The 13,993-nt window shown below is 34.5% G+C and overlaps 2 protein-coding genes and 1 long non-coding RNA gene across 4 annotated transcripts; all 3 read left to right on the forward strand.

The window, feature by feature from the left end:
- Positions 1–1,373: 1,373 nt before the first annotated feature.
- On the forward strand, positions 1,374–5,319 carry LOC145225413 (neurocan core protein-like). 2 transcript variants are annotated; one of them, XM_080092100.1, is made up of 6 exons: positions 1,374–2,317; positions 2,464–2,697; positions 2,821–2,889; positions 3,335–3,443; positions 3,662–3,708; positions 3,886–5,319. In XM_080092100.1, exons 1-6 carry the CDS (start codon positions 2,098–2,100, stop codon positions 4,188–4,190), a joined length of 984 nt encoding a protein of 327 aa, XP_079948226.1. In that variant the 5' UTR covers positions 1,374–2,097; the 3' UTR covers positions 4,191–5,319. The 2 variants fall into 2 exon arrangements, with proteins under 2 accessions (XP_079948226.1, XP_079948227.1); XM_080092101.1 differs by lacking the exon at positions 2,821–2,889.
- A 744-nt stretch (positions 5,320–6,063) lies between these two features.
- On the forward strand, positions 6,064–7,914 carry LOC145224997 (snaclec CHH-B subunit beta-like). Its single transcript, XM_080091642.1, has 4 exons — positions 6,064–6,286; positions 6,671–6,904; positions 7,328–7,411; positions 7,825–7,914. The coding sequence occupies exons 1-4, from the start codon at positions 6,070–6,072 to the stop codon at positions 7,899–7,901; spliced, it is 612 nt and encodes a 203-aa protein (XP_079947768.1). The 5' UTR covers positions 6,064–6,069; the 3' UTR covers positions 7,902–7,914.
- Positions 7,915–8,159: 245 nt separating this feature from the next.
- On the forward strand, positions 8,160–9,793 carry LOC145224592 (uncharacterized). Its single transcript, XR_013859697.1, has 3 exons — positions 8,160–8,255; positions 8,327–8,364; positions 8,559–9,793. It is a non-coding gene; the product is annotated as an uncharacterized LOC145224592 (long non-coding RNA).
- Positions 9,794–13,993: the final 4,200 nt, after the last annotated feature.

The following is a 13,993-nucleotide window of genomic DNA, read 5'->3' on the forward strand; positions in this document are numbered from 1 at the left end:
GGTAACCGGATGTCTTGCACGGAACTGGAGAATCTTCGGACCATCTCCCTACCACTGATTCTGCCCACTTCCTGTGATAATGAATTCACTTTTAGTAGACCTATTGTTTTCTCTCCTTCGTAAAACTAAGACAAAAGACAAAGTCATTGTATACGCATTTTCAACATTATTAAATATGTTTTCGGTAAAGCCCTGTTAACACCCGAAGTTCTTTTAGGAAGACTAAGCAGACACCTAATACTACCAGGATGTAATCTAGTTTTGCCGTTATTGAGGACTTGTTTGCAAGTGTGGTAACTTACAGATTTTTCACATGAGTTTGCAATCTTGAATAAGTTCACTTATCTGCTTTACGCATCCAGTGCAATACGTTTATTATCAAGGTAAAGCGGGCAAAGACACTACAACAAGTTTAAAGTGGCGATTTGAAGGGCTGAAGTTCGTTTGTTGCCGTCATGTACAAACTCTAACGGATCATTAATTCAGACAAATTTATTGAGTTTTTTTAAATACACTTATTTATTAATCCAGCTGAAACACTTTTGTTATGTAGAGAATCTCCCGCAGACAATCGAAAGTAGACAAGAAATATTCTTGCTTCTGATCAGTTGAATATCTAAACTGTTTCACAAAAAAAAAACAGGTACAAAGGATATATCCTTTCCTTAAGTCAACAGAAATATATATTTCGCCTTAAATAAACGATCATCGTCAGTTTTTGTAATAAGCAAACCCCTAGTAGACTGTCGAAAAAGTGGTAAAAAGTAAAATAGGTAAAAATACTTACACTTTATTTCGAAAGTCTACTACCAGACTTGGACAACTAGATTTTTTTTCAGTTTTTCAAATTAGATTAGAATTAAAATTAGAGCATCTCCTTTTTTACAAATTAGATTAGAATTATAATTAGAATTAGAACTTTCTCAAAATGTAGAAATTAAACTAGAATTCAAACTAGAATTAGATTTAAGCCAACCAACTTTAGTTTGTTTCAAATTTGCACGTGTAGATTTGCACGTTTAAAACAATACGATTCGGTGCATCTAAAACGTGTTCGAAAGGAGCTGAGTGCCAAATTTCACTGATAAACGTGTTTCAGTGATGTAGCTTGGTCTTGTTAATTGCATGGTTTTGTGCGCTTTGGTTACAAAATGCATGCTCAGATCACATGCCTAAAAGTGCCGTTGGACAAACTAGCGATTTTGGGAAAACCGTGAATTAGATTAGAATTAGAATTAGAGCTTACTCGATAATTCTAAATTAGATTGGAACTAGAATTCCCGCCATTTGGCTCTAATTTGCCCAATTAGACAACTAGAATTATCTAGTTTTCCAAGTTTGTCTACTACGTGTGGATATTGTCGAAAGGGTGGTTGTTGCCATTTTCTGATTGCTTTGTTTTTGGTAACAAGCGTTAGTAATAGTTGCAGAAAAAGGAAAAAGAGCAAACGACTATGGGACACCAATCAGAGACACAAATATTTACTTGTGCGTTCGCTGTACGCCGAGTCATGGGATCAGGCCAAAACGGTTGTGCCGATAGAAATACTACACTGGCGAAAGTTAAAAAAAAACACAACTGCACTATATTTTAATTGAAAATAATGTCAATATACCACGTAAATTTATGAAATGAACAATATGTGTACATTAATCATGTAATACTTAGTTTTTCTATTCATGCCGCTTATGAACTACGCCCCATTTATCCCACTTTGTTACCGCAAACATGTATTTGATTGGGTTAAATTTCACTGGGTCTGTAAACCTAATCGTAGCAAAGAGGACCTCGAATTGTGTTATAAGACCTGTGTAGACGAAATTTAACAATATACGTCTTTAAAATCACATCGAAATCATAGGCATATGTACTCATTTAAAAAGTGGATGTGAAGTTAACGATTTATGTACAGTCTGTAGATAAAGCTAATACGTTTGGAAGGTGTTACATTTTTTAGGAACTATACCTCATAGTAATGTTAGTGCAAGTGCATGCCGTTTAGTTAAAGTTTTAAGGAATACAAGCACGTTGTCAACTAGTTTGTTTGACAAAATATCATTTTATTGTTATAGTGTATAGTGCAGCTAATCAGCAAAATGAAACTGGCAAATATATATTTGCTATTGGTAGCAAAACTATTAGATGCTGCGCCCTGGCATAAATTTAATGGACATGAATACTACATTGAATTTACCGCAGTCGGCTCCTATGGTGAAGCTAAAGCTGGATGTGTTGCAAAAAATTCTACATTAGCAAATGTTAAAACGAATAAAACACAGAACTTCTTGGTCCAAAAAATTGGAGATACATTGAAAAGTGTGTTTTAGGGAAATGTTTATTTTACTTGTTAAAAATGTTCTAGGCGTAAAGTTATGAACCATATACGTTTTTATTGTCATTTTTGCCCAATTGTTTTCTACTGTGTAAACATAATGAACTACTGTAATATATTATTTTGGCAGGTATACCATATTCAATTTTTATCGGTGCAAGGAGAAACTTAACCACACATAACTTCCAATGGACAGATGAAACAAGTGTTGATGTGACAGAGTGGTATGGCGGAGAACCAAATAACCCAGAAACAGAGCATTGTGTAACAATGAACTGGAGAGATGCAATCACAGGGTACAAGTGGTTTAATGTTCCATGCGACTCATACCTTGGAAGATATATTTGCCAAAGAAGTCTGCCGAGTAGGTTATTTAATAGGGATATTTATTTGACTTGAAACTTGCACAATGGCAGAAAATAATAATAATAAAACGATGCTTAAGTTACGTGCTTACACAACAAATACAAAATTATATTGTTTTTAGTGTTATCTACCACCAAGTTATCTTATACACTTATGAGTAAACCTCTGACCACCGCTGAGCAAAATCAAGGTATTATCAGTCGAAATAATTTCATTTTGCACGATACAATGTCTTTGCAAGTTTATTATCGTGCAGCTATGAAACACATAAATATATTTTTTGTAATTTTTTTTAGCTGTACTTTTCTCTTTTTAATTGTAAATGCGCCATCAAGAAAAGTATGCAACAAATATTTACCCGATAAAGAGTTTGTATTTCGTCATTTTTGAATAGTTGTGTCACGGTATAACACACGGTCTTCCGACATTTTTTTGGCTCTACAATCGCAATAACCCTACCATCTGAGACAAAGTGGTAACAAGGGCCACAGACAAAGCATGGCGTCAACAAAGCAAAAGTACACCAGACTTGGAATACCGCAGCGTTTTTAAACATAATTTGACAATTGATACGCCACAAACCATTTTATGGATTTTAGATATTAGTGGTATACTATAGCTTGTTTTACTTTCAGATTCTGGAAGTAACTCAGTGCTACCAGCTGTGCTTTCATCCATCATTGTATGCCCCGTCGTGATTTCGATTCCTGTGGCAGCTTTATACTTTTATCGCCGCCGCAAAAGGTAGTCAAAGTGGTTGGTCACAAAAATATGGTTTTCAACTAAAAGTTACTTTGAGACAACACGCCGTTACAGTAGAAAAGATTTAAAGTTAAAACGTGCTTTCTGTACAATGCCCTGCTGGAATAATTGGAAAACTTTTTTATAATTTCGCTTGCCCACTGGGGAGTACTACTGAAAAATAATATTTGACATTTTGACCAGTTTCTTACAATTTTCAGATCCAAGGCACAATCCATACCCTATGAAAACGAATACGCAGTAGTCGGTAAGAATTTTCTTAATTGCATTTTTTACAAACAGGGTTTAGAGTTGGTATTGTATGGCACCCTTCATTCATATTAGGAATGTGAATGACTAGTTCCACATGTTTTATAGCCCAACACATTTTTCCTATTGTACCCAAATATATCATTTAAACTTTCCTATCATTTCTTTTTTTAAGATACAACCTGCAACAGCCGTTATGCTATGCCAAAACCTGCGCAAATAGAAAATAGTTGCGCCATTGCTGGAAATGGTTCCGCCGAAACCGAGCAGCCATACGGTTCCGTTAACAACGAGGCTTACGGTTGCATTGTAAGCCCGAATAGAGGAGTGTATGTAACCGCAAAGGATTGCATGAGCCTAAACGAAAGTGAAATTCATGTAGGTCCTTGTCAACAATCCGATCCGAGCCAAAACCGAGAGGTTCGGGATATGTACGCTGTGGTTGTAAAGAATAAGACAGGAATCGAAGAGCAAAACTAAAACATTTAAGTTACTCTTAACTTAATAATGAAGTGGGTAAGAAAAAACACTACCAAAAAGAATATATTGTCTACCTTTTTTCACTGCTACTTGGCAAGCGAGTATCTGACGTGCGGAATGTTTGACTTTTGTGAATCCTCTTCCAACTTCATTTTTGTGAGTGCAATTTTAGGTTTGGTTTTGCGGTAGTCCGCAGGACGAAGCAATTATAAACTCCATGCGCTGTGTTGATAATAATTTAACCTCAGAGAGCTTTACTCCAACTCATTGCAGCTGTGTAAAATCCCTTTTTGAACGTTGCTGCAATTAGCATCAACTCATGGTGTATAGTTTAGCTATTTCTGCACACAACCATCAATCATTATTCATCTTCAACAACGTCATCAACGCTATAGATTGCACGCGTGAATTAAATTTGTGTTATTGCCTTATGATTGCCAACACAAAGTTATAGGTCGGGTTCGGGCTTGAGTTTAAACATAACAGACTTCAGTCAAGCTGCTTACAATTCCGAACTGACTAGCTTTGGAAAATCTTTTAATTTTGTTTTGTGTTTTTTTCTTTATCAGTTTACGACACATTTTCTTTTATGATGGTTTCTCTATTATTTTTTGATGATTTCACTATTAGAAGTACTTGATTCCTAATGATAGCAACTATCTTTCTTGCCTAAACAATTACGCACTTTTGTTACGTCTTGTCGTGTTTTGATAATTTTGTACATTTGATGATTGAGAATTGATTTGATTGTTAATATGTATGTTATGTGCTTACAAGCCACGACGACTAATTTAAGTTTATTTTGTTTATCAACAAGAAAAGTTAAACATAGTAACCGAACAGAGCGCGTAACTTCCTTGCACGTATACTTTCTGTGGAATTGTCACTCTTTATCGAATCTAAGCCGACAATTATTGTGCATACAGTGGGTCATAATTTGCTCATTAGTTAGGAACTTCTTATCCCAAATCTCTCATATATTTTGGTAACTATGTATATCTATTTCACTAGTGTTTCATGCTGTCTACTTTCTGGGCAGTAGAAATGAGGCACACGCATCATTTTGAGTGTGTTTTGCTTTTGGATCTGTACAGTATATTTAATGCTACGTTATAAAAGGATTAAATTATGTTTATTGTATAACATTATGCCTGTTTCAAGCCAAACACGTTTATTAAGCGTATACTAGTAAAGTGAAACAGAGACCAAAAGGGCAGCGTAATTTCCTTATACGCCCGCTTCCTCAGTCCTTCTGCGTTGTCTATTGTAGTAAGCTCAGTAGTTGAACAGATCTGTGAAGAAACATAAAGATCAGCAAGGGCTGATGTCAAAAGTTGCAGTTTAAGAAATACAGAGATTATGCTTTAGCCAGTTTTTCTTTTCATGCAGCTTGGGAACTCGCCTCAATTATCCAACTTTGTTACCAAAACATGTATTACATTGGGTTATATTTCATTGAGTCCCTGAACCTAATCGATTTCGGAAATACCCACTTCAAATAACAACTATAACCTCGAAACGTGTTATAAGTTCCTGTGTAGACGAAATGTTAAGATGTAGTCAAAAGAACAAATTCAATCGAGCCAGTGTGCCAGTTTAACCAAATACGTTTATTAGATTATGTCGAAACTTGTAGGTGCATGTATACTTATGTAAAAAGCTACTTGCTATGAAATATACGGTTTAGGTGCAGTATATAAACCAAGTCAGTACGTTTGGAATATTATATATTTATTCAGAACTATACCTCAAAGTAATTTCAGTGCATGACTTTTGTTAAAACTGTTTCAATCTGAGATAAGGAATCTAAGCACGTTGTCAACTAGTTTGTTTGACAAAATATCTTTTTTGTGTGTATATGGTGCAGCTAATCAGCAAAATGAAACTGGCATATATATATTTGCTATGGATAACAAAACTAGTATATGCTGGGCCCTGGCATACATTTAATGGACATGAGTATTACATTGAACTTACGCCAGTCAACTCCTACTTTAAAGCTAAAGCTGGATGTGCTGCAAAACATGCTACATTGGCAAATGTTAAAACAAATGAAATACAAAAATTTCTGGTCAACACAATTGGAGTATTAAAAGGTAAAGCATTAACGTATTTCAAATTAGAATATCTGAATACTTAAAAATAGTTCACAACAGAAACTTAGGAGATCAACAATTCCAAGATTGTAAAAAAATAATTCTAATTACAATGTTGTTTTGTCGCAGAAACTTGAACTAAAATGAAACAGAATTCTTCAGACAGTTTTATTATTTTTGTGATTTATGCCCAGTTGTGGCATCTAACAGAATTAGTCGAGGCATGACTTTTCTGTCTGTTACTCTTAACAAATTGGAATGTCGTTAGTTAGCTATACAAATCAATATACCCGATATTTTGTCACCAGCTGCATTGTTCAGACTTCATGTTGGGCCAAAACAGGTGTGCTCTGTCTGCAGCTTATTTTTGTTATTGTCTTTCAGAGAACCCGTTCTCTTTGTTTATCGGTGCAACACGAGGAAAAGAAAACGCAAGCAATTTTCAATGGACAGACGGAACACTAGTTGATGTTGCACAATGGAGCGGCCATGAACCAAATAATGTTGAGGAAAAGTGTGTGACAATGGGGTGGCGTGATAACCTTTGGCCAAATTTAAAGTGGATGGATATTTCATGTTCGTCTCGTTCAAGATATATTTGCGAACGAAAGTCTTCAGGTGTTCAGTTTTTTTTATGTATGATAACCATTTGCCTAATAACTTGAAGAAAAAGAACTATTACATTATGCGTAACCTACAAAACGATTTCATATAACTCTTGCGCTTTGCTGTGAATCGGAATGAGCCTTACGATAGAGAGAAATACGTAATTTTGTGGTTTTCCAAAATACTAAACATTAAGTTCTCATAGTGATTTTCATTTCGCATGTATGTAAATTGTAATGGCTATTTGCTTTGTTTCTGCAAACTGAAAGTGTCATCGACGCAAAATTCCACAACCGCGAAACAGCAAAGTACTATTGCATGATTTAACACATTTTTTCAAATAATTACACTTTGTACTATAAATTGGGACAAATATATAGTTGCCAACACGTAACACTTACTTCTGTCATTTAACTTGTGAGATGTTTTCACAAGATTTGACGAACACAATACATCCATTCTATAACACACCACCAGGAAGTACTGAAAAAAGCAGAACGACTTCAACAGTTTTTACAGGTATCTTCTTCTAATCAAAAATAATATTTGAATGACGGCAATTAATAAAAATGTTAAAACGTTAAAATAAAATAAAATGTTGGAAAGGCTTGACGAGACGAGTCCAACAATAAAAAACATGTCGTAGACTTTAGATTTTAGTAATTGACTATAGCTAGTTTTACTTTCAGATACAGGAAGTAGCGCATAATTAGGAAAACCAGATGAGCAAAATAACATTATCATGCATGACCAAAATATTTGGTCACATATTTGGTATTTGGTCAGCAAAATTATATATTTACTATATTTTTCTGTGCCCTAACGTTGATGAATACATTTGAAAACGATTATTCCAAGTTAAAACATTTTTTTATGCTCTGATTGTTGGATTTTCATACACCGCTTGTTTAAAAATTCTTGCTAACCCACAGCAATACATTCTTCAACTTCTGTGACAACGACTATTGGAAAAGTTGCAACTACACAAGGCACAAATACAGGTACCTAAGATATTTTTTTTTCAAGATAGCTTACTTTTTCTTGTTTCCGCTGGAGTGTACACTGTGAATCGGCTTGGTTGTTTATTTTGAAATTTTATATTATTCTACTGCTTTGTTCGAAAGCAGGTAGGGTTCGATATATCAATAATTGCATCGTAGTCTTAAATTTCACCCTCATTAATTCGTTTTGTTTCAAACGGAAAAGACGCATAGAAATATCCCCAATGTAAGTATTTTTATAATTTTGGCATCGCAGGTCATGGATTTTACCCACTGCCTGCAGTTATTGGTTTGGCAATTGGCGGATTCGTTATTGGTGTAGCTGCAGCGATACTGCTTCTGCTTTGCCACAACCAAAAAAAGTAAAAGTGCTTGGTATTTTGGATTTGTGCTTTTGTTTGAATGCTTGCTTAATGCTTTCTGTTGTACGCAGACTTGAAGCGAAACCTAAACAAGACCAACAAGTTAACGGTAAAATGTAAAAGATTTAAACCCGAGGAGAAAAATTTTTCATTTCTTTTAAAATGATTTATTTTTTATTTTTAAAGCTATTTTTAGTTTTATGTGGACAAAACCTAGTTTATGTGAAAACAATTAATACATGTCATACTTTTTTAGCCTTGACGTACTATTTTTTCATCGTAGACTGTTACATATTGTTGCAGATCACCCAATGATTAGCTCCAATGTAGTAACCAAATCAAATCATAAACCGATTTATGTTAACGTTGTGAGTGAAGAAAACAATCAACAATCAGGCGACAGTATGAAACCTGGATATTCTGGTATTGCTTTCAATAGACCTGAACCTGAAGGACATCAGCCACAATATGCAGATCTCAGTTCGCCAGAGTGTGTTGCTCTGGCAAATTTAACTGAGTCAAATGTATATGACAACTAATTTCTCGACTTGTTGTTACAAACTGCAGTTTGTGCATGAAAACAAACTGTACTGTGATTTTGACAGCCATTGTCTGTTTTCTGTAGTAACAGTGATGATGCTTATTTAAATACGTGTTATGCGCAGGTTTGACCATAGGTTTGCATGTTATAAGTGTTGATTGATTCAATATAAAACATGTTTACTGATACTGGGCAAAAAGAGCAAACTTTTTTGGAGAGGTTAACGTGAGTAAAATCATGTTTAAAGTGGTGGTAAAGGTAAAGCAAAGTTGCGCAGCAGTCACACAAAGCAACCGAAAAGGACAGCGTACTTCTTTATGTGTGCCCATATTTCCTTAGCTTCTATTGTGTCAAGTGACGTTTGTTTACTGATAAATTTAAGTGAGTTTCGAAACTTTTGTTCGAATAATTTTCCTTCATTGTTTACGTGCGGTGTGGGCGCCTGATGTCACCGATCTGTTACGTGACAAATACATTAGACTCCTTTGATGTATTTCAGTTGCTATGTATAAAGATTTTGCTTTCGATTCTTTGTATTCAAAGCTTTAAATGAAAATCACGTTCATTGTGAAATGATGTGTATGTTTTAAGTCATATTTGCTATGAGTAGTAACGTTAAACATACACCGAAAAAAAGCAGCGTAAGTTCCTTATGCGCCTGCTTCCCCATTCCTGCAGTAGTGTCTATTGTGTTGGCGTTTGTTTGATGAGTGAAAATGATCTCAGTAATTAATATACCTTTGGTGTTCCATGCTGAAAACTGCAAAATGTTTGTATAAAAGCCAATCGTACTCTAATTTTGACAGCATTGTCTTTTGCATCAACCTTTGACCGTTTTCCTGTTGTAAAAGTGATGAATTTTAGTATGTGTTGATGTTCACACTGTTATTACCTGCCTGGCACATGAATTGTTTATTTCAATTTAAAACGTGTTAACTGTGCATTTGGGCAGTTCAAATAACTTTTTGGCCAGTGGAAAAGTTGACTGTGCTGTGATATATAATAAAAGCATAGTTACAATGTAGTCGCATTAAGCAGGTCCGTATTTATTTCCTTTTATGCCTACTTCCTCCGATCCAGTAAATAAAAGGTTCCATTGTGTCAAGTGACGTATGGGTACTGACAAATGTAGGTGAGTTTCTAAGCGTGTGTTTAAGCCATGGATGTCTATAACATGATGATACACTCTTTAACCCTTTAACTGCCGAATTTGTTTTGACAAAAAATGATGTTTAGACATGCTCTTGCTCTTTTAGGTTTTATGCAAAATCGATAGAAGATAGGCAAAAACTTTCTGTGGGAAAGTTGTTGGGTATATAATTTTCTACAATTTTAAGATAAAAAATTTTTCGATGACGTCATCACCTATGAAAGACGTCATTTTAATTCTATTTTTTCATGAAATTGCAGTTTATTGATGTTTTTCGTTACAATTATTAGTTACAAGTTGTTTTACAAACACTTCGTTACAAAATTTTATCTGTGTTATTTTGATTACGTCATTAATTAGCTCATGACGTCATAATCATTAATTTCAGTTTGTTATTTTACAGTATTAAATAATAAAATTAATGTTTTTGAGGGTATGGAACTTGTTTTCAATAATTTTTATTGGCTAATTTGAAATTTCACTGACTTATTATAATGTTTACCAACCAGCTGTACACACATAATGCATTCACAAGTTTTTTTTAAATGGAATGTTTATTATGTATTATTACACCACAACATGTAAAATTTGTAAACACGGTGCATATAAGTTTGCAGAAAAAACACAATTTCAAGCCTTCCCAAGGTACTTTGCATTGATTCTTCTGTATTTGTTGTCCATTCGTGAGGCCACATCTCCTCATCATTTGACAAATGTAAATGCATTTGTGGGCCAGATACAATCATAATATAGGTCAGCAAGCACCAACTTCCAAAGTCAAAGTGCTTCTGCAACAGTTGTTTTCTTGATAAATAACTGTTGTCACCACTAATAATAAAGCTAAACTGACTCATACAGTTGTATATTCAAGCAAATCAAGGCAAATTTACAGGCCCTAACTACCCACTTTCAAGCCCAATTCAGCTGCATACATATCAAATTGTAAACAAAGATGTCCGCAACACGCACGCAAAGCCCTGAAATCAACTCCAAGCAGCTGTCTGTGAATCAGTCAAACGTAAAATATCAAAAAACGGCTCAAAAACAAAAATTTGAAAAAAACTTGTTTTTTTCTGAATTTTCACTTTCTCCTTACTGTAATTAATTTTTTTCAAATACTAACATATCATTTTTTTCAAATAAATTGAAGCCAATATGCATAAGCTTTCCAACGCACCCCAGTTGGAAAAAAAATTCGCACTAATACGATTTTTGTCGCTGTTAACAACGAGGCATGTCTCCATGCGCATTTATGCGCCCGTGGCAGTTAAAGGGTTAAGATATTCTATGACACGTTTTAGCATATATTAGTGATTCAAGTACATTTTAGCCGCTTCGAATATATCTGCAAATACGCATGGGGAAATTCACATTTCGAGTTGGTTGCACGTATACAGAATTAGCAGAAATCTCACTACTGAATCAAATAGAATTGATCTGTTGCGTGACATTACAAACTTGAGACGAAATGTAGGCACAATAAAAGTTAGGAGATTTTTCACAAACGGTTTGGTTTTGAAACACATTCACTTAACACAAACCCCCTCTAAAGAGTTTCACAAACTTCACGTAGAGAATTTAATGATTTAATGACCGCACAAACCGACTAATCGAACTAGTATGCTCCAAGTATAAAACAAGTTGAGTAACAATGACCTCAAGTCGGTAAAAACATGTGAAAGCAAAGATATAAGGTGCAGCTTTTTCATTTTTTAATCTCAACACTGTGTCGCATATAAAAGTTTCATTACACTCAAATTCAGAAGTGCTAAATTAACAAAAAGAGATTGGTAACCAACACTTTTATGAGTTCAGTTATAATTTGCTGTCGTATATTGGAAAATGGTGTTTAGTGTTTAGGAATTCAACCTAGTAACCGATCCAATAAGAATAAAAAAATACATGGTTCGGTTACCTGCACAATATAAATAAACCAAAATGTATGCAAATGCGCTCCAATAGCTCCAATGAAGAAGTGTACAGTGATAATTAATTCGGCCATTTCTCATGCAGCGCATTTATTGCGTGTAACCTTGTTTTGGAACTGCAAAGTTTTTCCAGTGAAAAACTGACTGTTTCGATGTCTTGTTTACAGTTAACAGAAAGGAAAACAAGGAAGCAAACAACAGAGAAATGAAAAACTGTAACGAGAAACCGAAAAGATAACTTTATCGACTCTGCCCACTTCCTGTGATGATGATTTCACTTTTAGTAGACGTATTGTTTTCTCTCCTTCGTAAAACTAAGACAAAAGACAAAGTCATTGTATACGCATTTTCAACATTATTAAATATGTTTTCGGTAAAGCCCTGTTAACACCCGAAGTTCTTTTAGAAAGACTAAGCTGACACCTAATGCTACCAGGATGTAATCTAGTTTTGCCGTTATTGAGGACTTGTTTGCAAGTGTGGTAACTTACAGATTTTTCACATGAGTTTGCAATCTTGAATAAGTTCACTTATCTGCTTAGCGCATCCAGTGCAATACGTTTATTATCAAGGTAAAGCGGGCAAAGTAACTACAACAAGTTTAAAGTGACGATTTGAAGGGCTGAAGTTCGTTTGTTGCCGTCATGTACAAACTCTAACGGATCATTAATTCAGACAAATTTATTGAGTTTTTTTAAATACACTTATTTATTAATCCAGCTGAAACACTTTTGTTATGTAGAGAATCTCCCGCAGACAATAGAAAGTAGACAAGAAATATTCTTGCTTCTGATCAGTTGATATATCCTTTCCTTAAGTCAACAGAAATATATATTTCGCTTTAAATAAACGATCATCGTCAGTTTTTGTAATAGGCAAACACCTAGTAGACTGTCGAAAAAGTGGTAAAAAGTAAAATAGGTAAAAATACTTACACTTTATTTCGAAAGTCTACTACCAGACTTGGACATCTAGATTTATTTTTCAGTTTTTCAAATTAGATTAGAATTAAAATTAGAGCATCTCCTTTTTTACAAATTAGATTAGAATTAGAATTAGAATTAGAACTTTCTCAAAATGTAGAAATTAAACTAGAATTCAAACTAGAATTAGATTTAAGCCAACCAACTTTAGTTTGTTTCTAATTTGCACGTGTAGATTTGCACGTTTAAAACAATACGATTCGGTGCATCTAAAACGTGTTCGAAAGGAGCTGAGTGCCAAATTTCACTGATAAACGTGTTTCAGTGATGTAGCTTGGTCTTGTTAATTGCATGGTTTTGTGCGCTTTGGTTACAAAATGCATGCTCAGATCACATGCCTAAAAGTGCCGTTGGACAAGCTAGCGATTTTGGGAAAACCGTGAATTAGATTAGAATTAGAATTAGAGCTTACTCGATAATTCTAAATTAGATTGGAACTAGAATTCCCGCCATTTGGCTCTAATTTGCCCAATTAGACAACTAGAATTATCTAGTTTTCCAAGTTTGTCTACTACGTGTGGATATTGTCGAAAGGGTGGTTGTTGCCATTTTCTGATTGCTTTGTTTTTGGTAACAAGCGTTAGTAATAGTTGCAGAAAAAGGAAAAAGAGCAAACGACTATGGGACACCAATCAGAGACACAAATATTTACTTGTGCGTTCGCTGTACGCCGAGTCATGGGATCAGGCCAAAACGGTTGTGCCGATAGAAATACTACACTGGCGAAAGTTATAAAAAACACAACTGCACTATATTTTAATTGAAAATAATGTCAATATACCACGTAAATTTATGAAATGAACAATATGTGTACATTAATCATGTAATACTTAGTTTTTCTATTCATGCCGCTTATGAACTACGCCCCATTTATCCCACTTTGTTACTGCAAACATGTATTTGATTGGGTTAAATTTCACTGGGTCTGTCAACCTAATCGTAGCAAAGAGGACCTCGAATTGTGTTATAAGACCTGTGTAGACGAAATTTAACAATATACGTCTTTAAAATCACATCGAAATCATAGGCATATGTACTTATTTAAAAAGTGGATGTGAAGTTAACGATTTATGTACAGTCTGTAGACATAGCTAATACGTTTGGAAGGTGTTACCTTTTTTAAGAACTATACCTCA

The sequence above is a fragment of the Phallusia mammillata genome, chromosome 4 (assembly GCF_965637545.1).
Source record: "Phallusia mammillata chromosome 4, kaPhaMamm4.hap1.1, whole genome shotgun sequence".
Taxonomy (NCBI): domain Eukaryota; kingdom Metazoa; phylum Chordata; class Ascidiacea; order Phlebobranchia; family Ascidiidae; genus Phallusia; species Phallusia mammillata.

Excerpts from the sequence above, each read along its gene's own strand:
- LOC145224997 (XM_080091642.1), top strand. The coding sequence starts at position 6,070 with ATGAAACTGGCATATATATATTTGCTATGGATAACAAAACTAGTATAT. Across the intron at positions 6,287-6,670 it reads CACAATTGGAGTATTAAAAG|AGAACCCGTTCTCTTTGTTT; the intron begins GTAAAGCATTAA and ends ATTGTCTTTCAG. Across the intron at positions 7,412-7,824 it reads GACTTCAACAGTTTTTACAG|CAATACATTCTTCAACTTCT; the intron begins GTATCTTCTTCT and ends GCTAACCCACAG.
- LOC145225413 (XM_080092100.1), top strand. The coding sequence starts at position 2,098 with ATGAAACTGGCAAATATATATTTGCTATTGGTAGCAAAACTATTAGAT. Across the intron at positions 2,318-2,463 it reads AATTGGAGATACATTGAAAA|GTATACCATATTCAATTTTT; the intron begins GTGTGTTTTAGG and ends TTATTTTGGCAG. Across the intron at positions 2,890-3,334 it reads CACCGCTGAGCAAAATCAAG|ATTCTGGAAGTAACTCAGTG; the intron begins GTATTATCAGTC and ends TTTTACTTTCAG.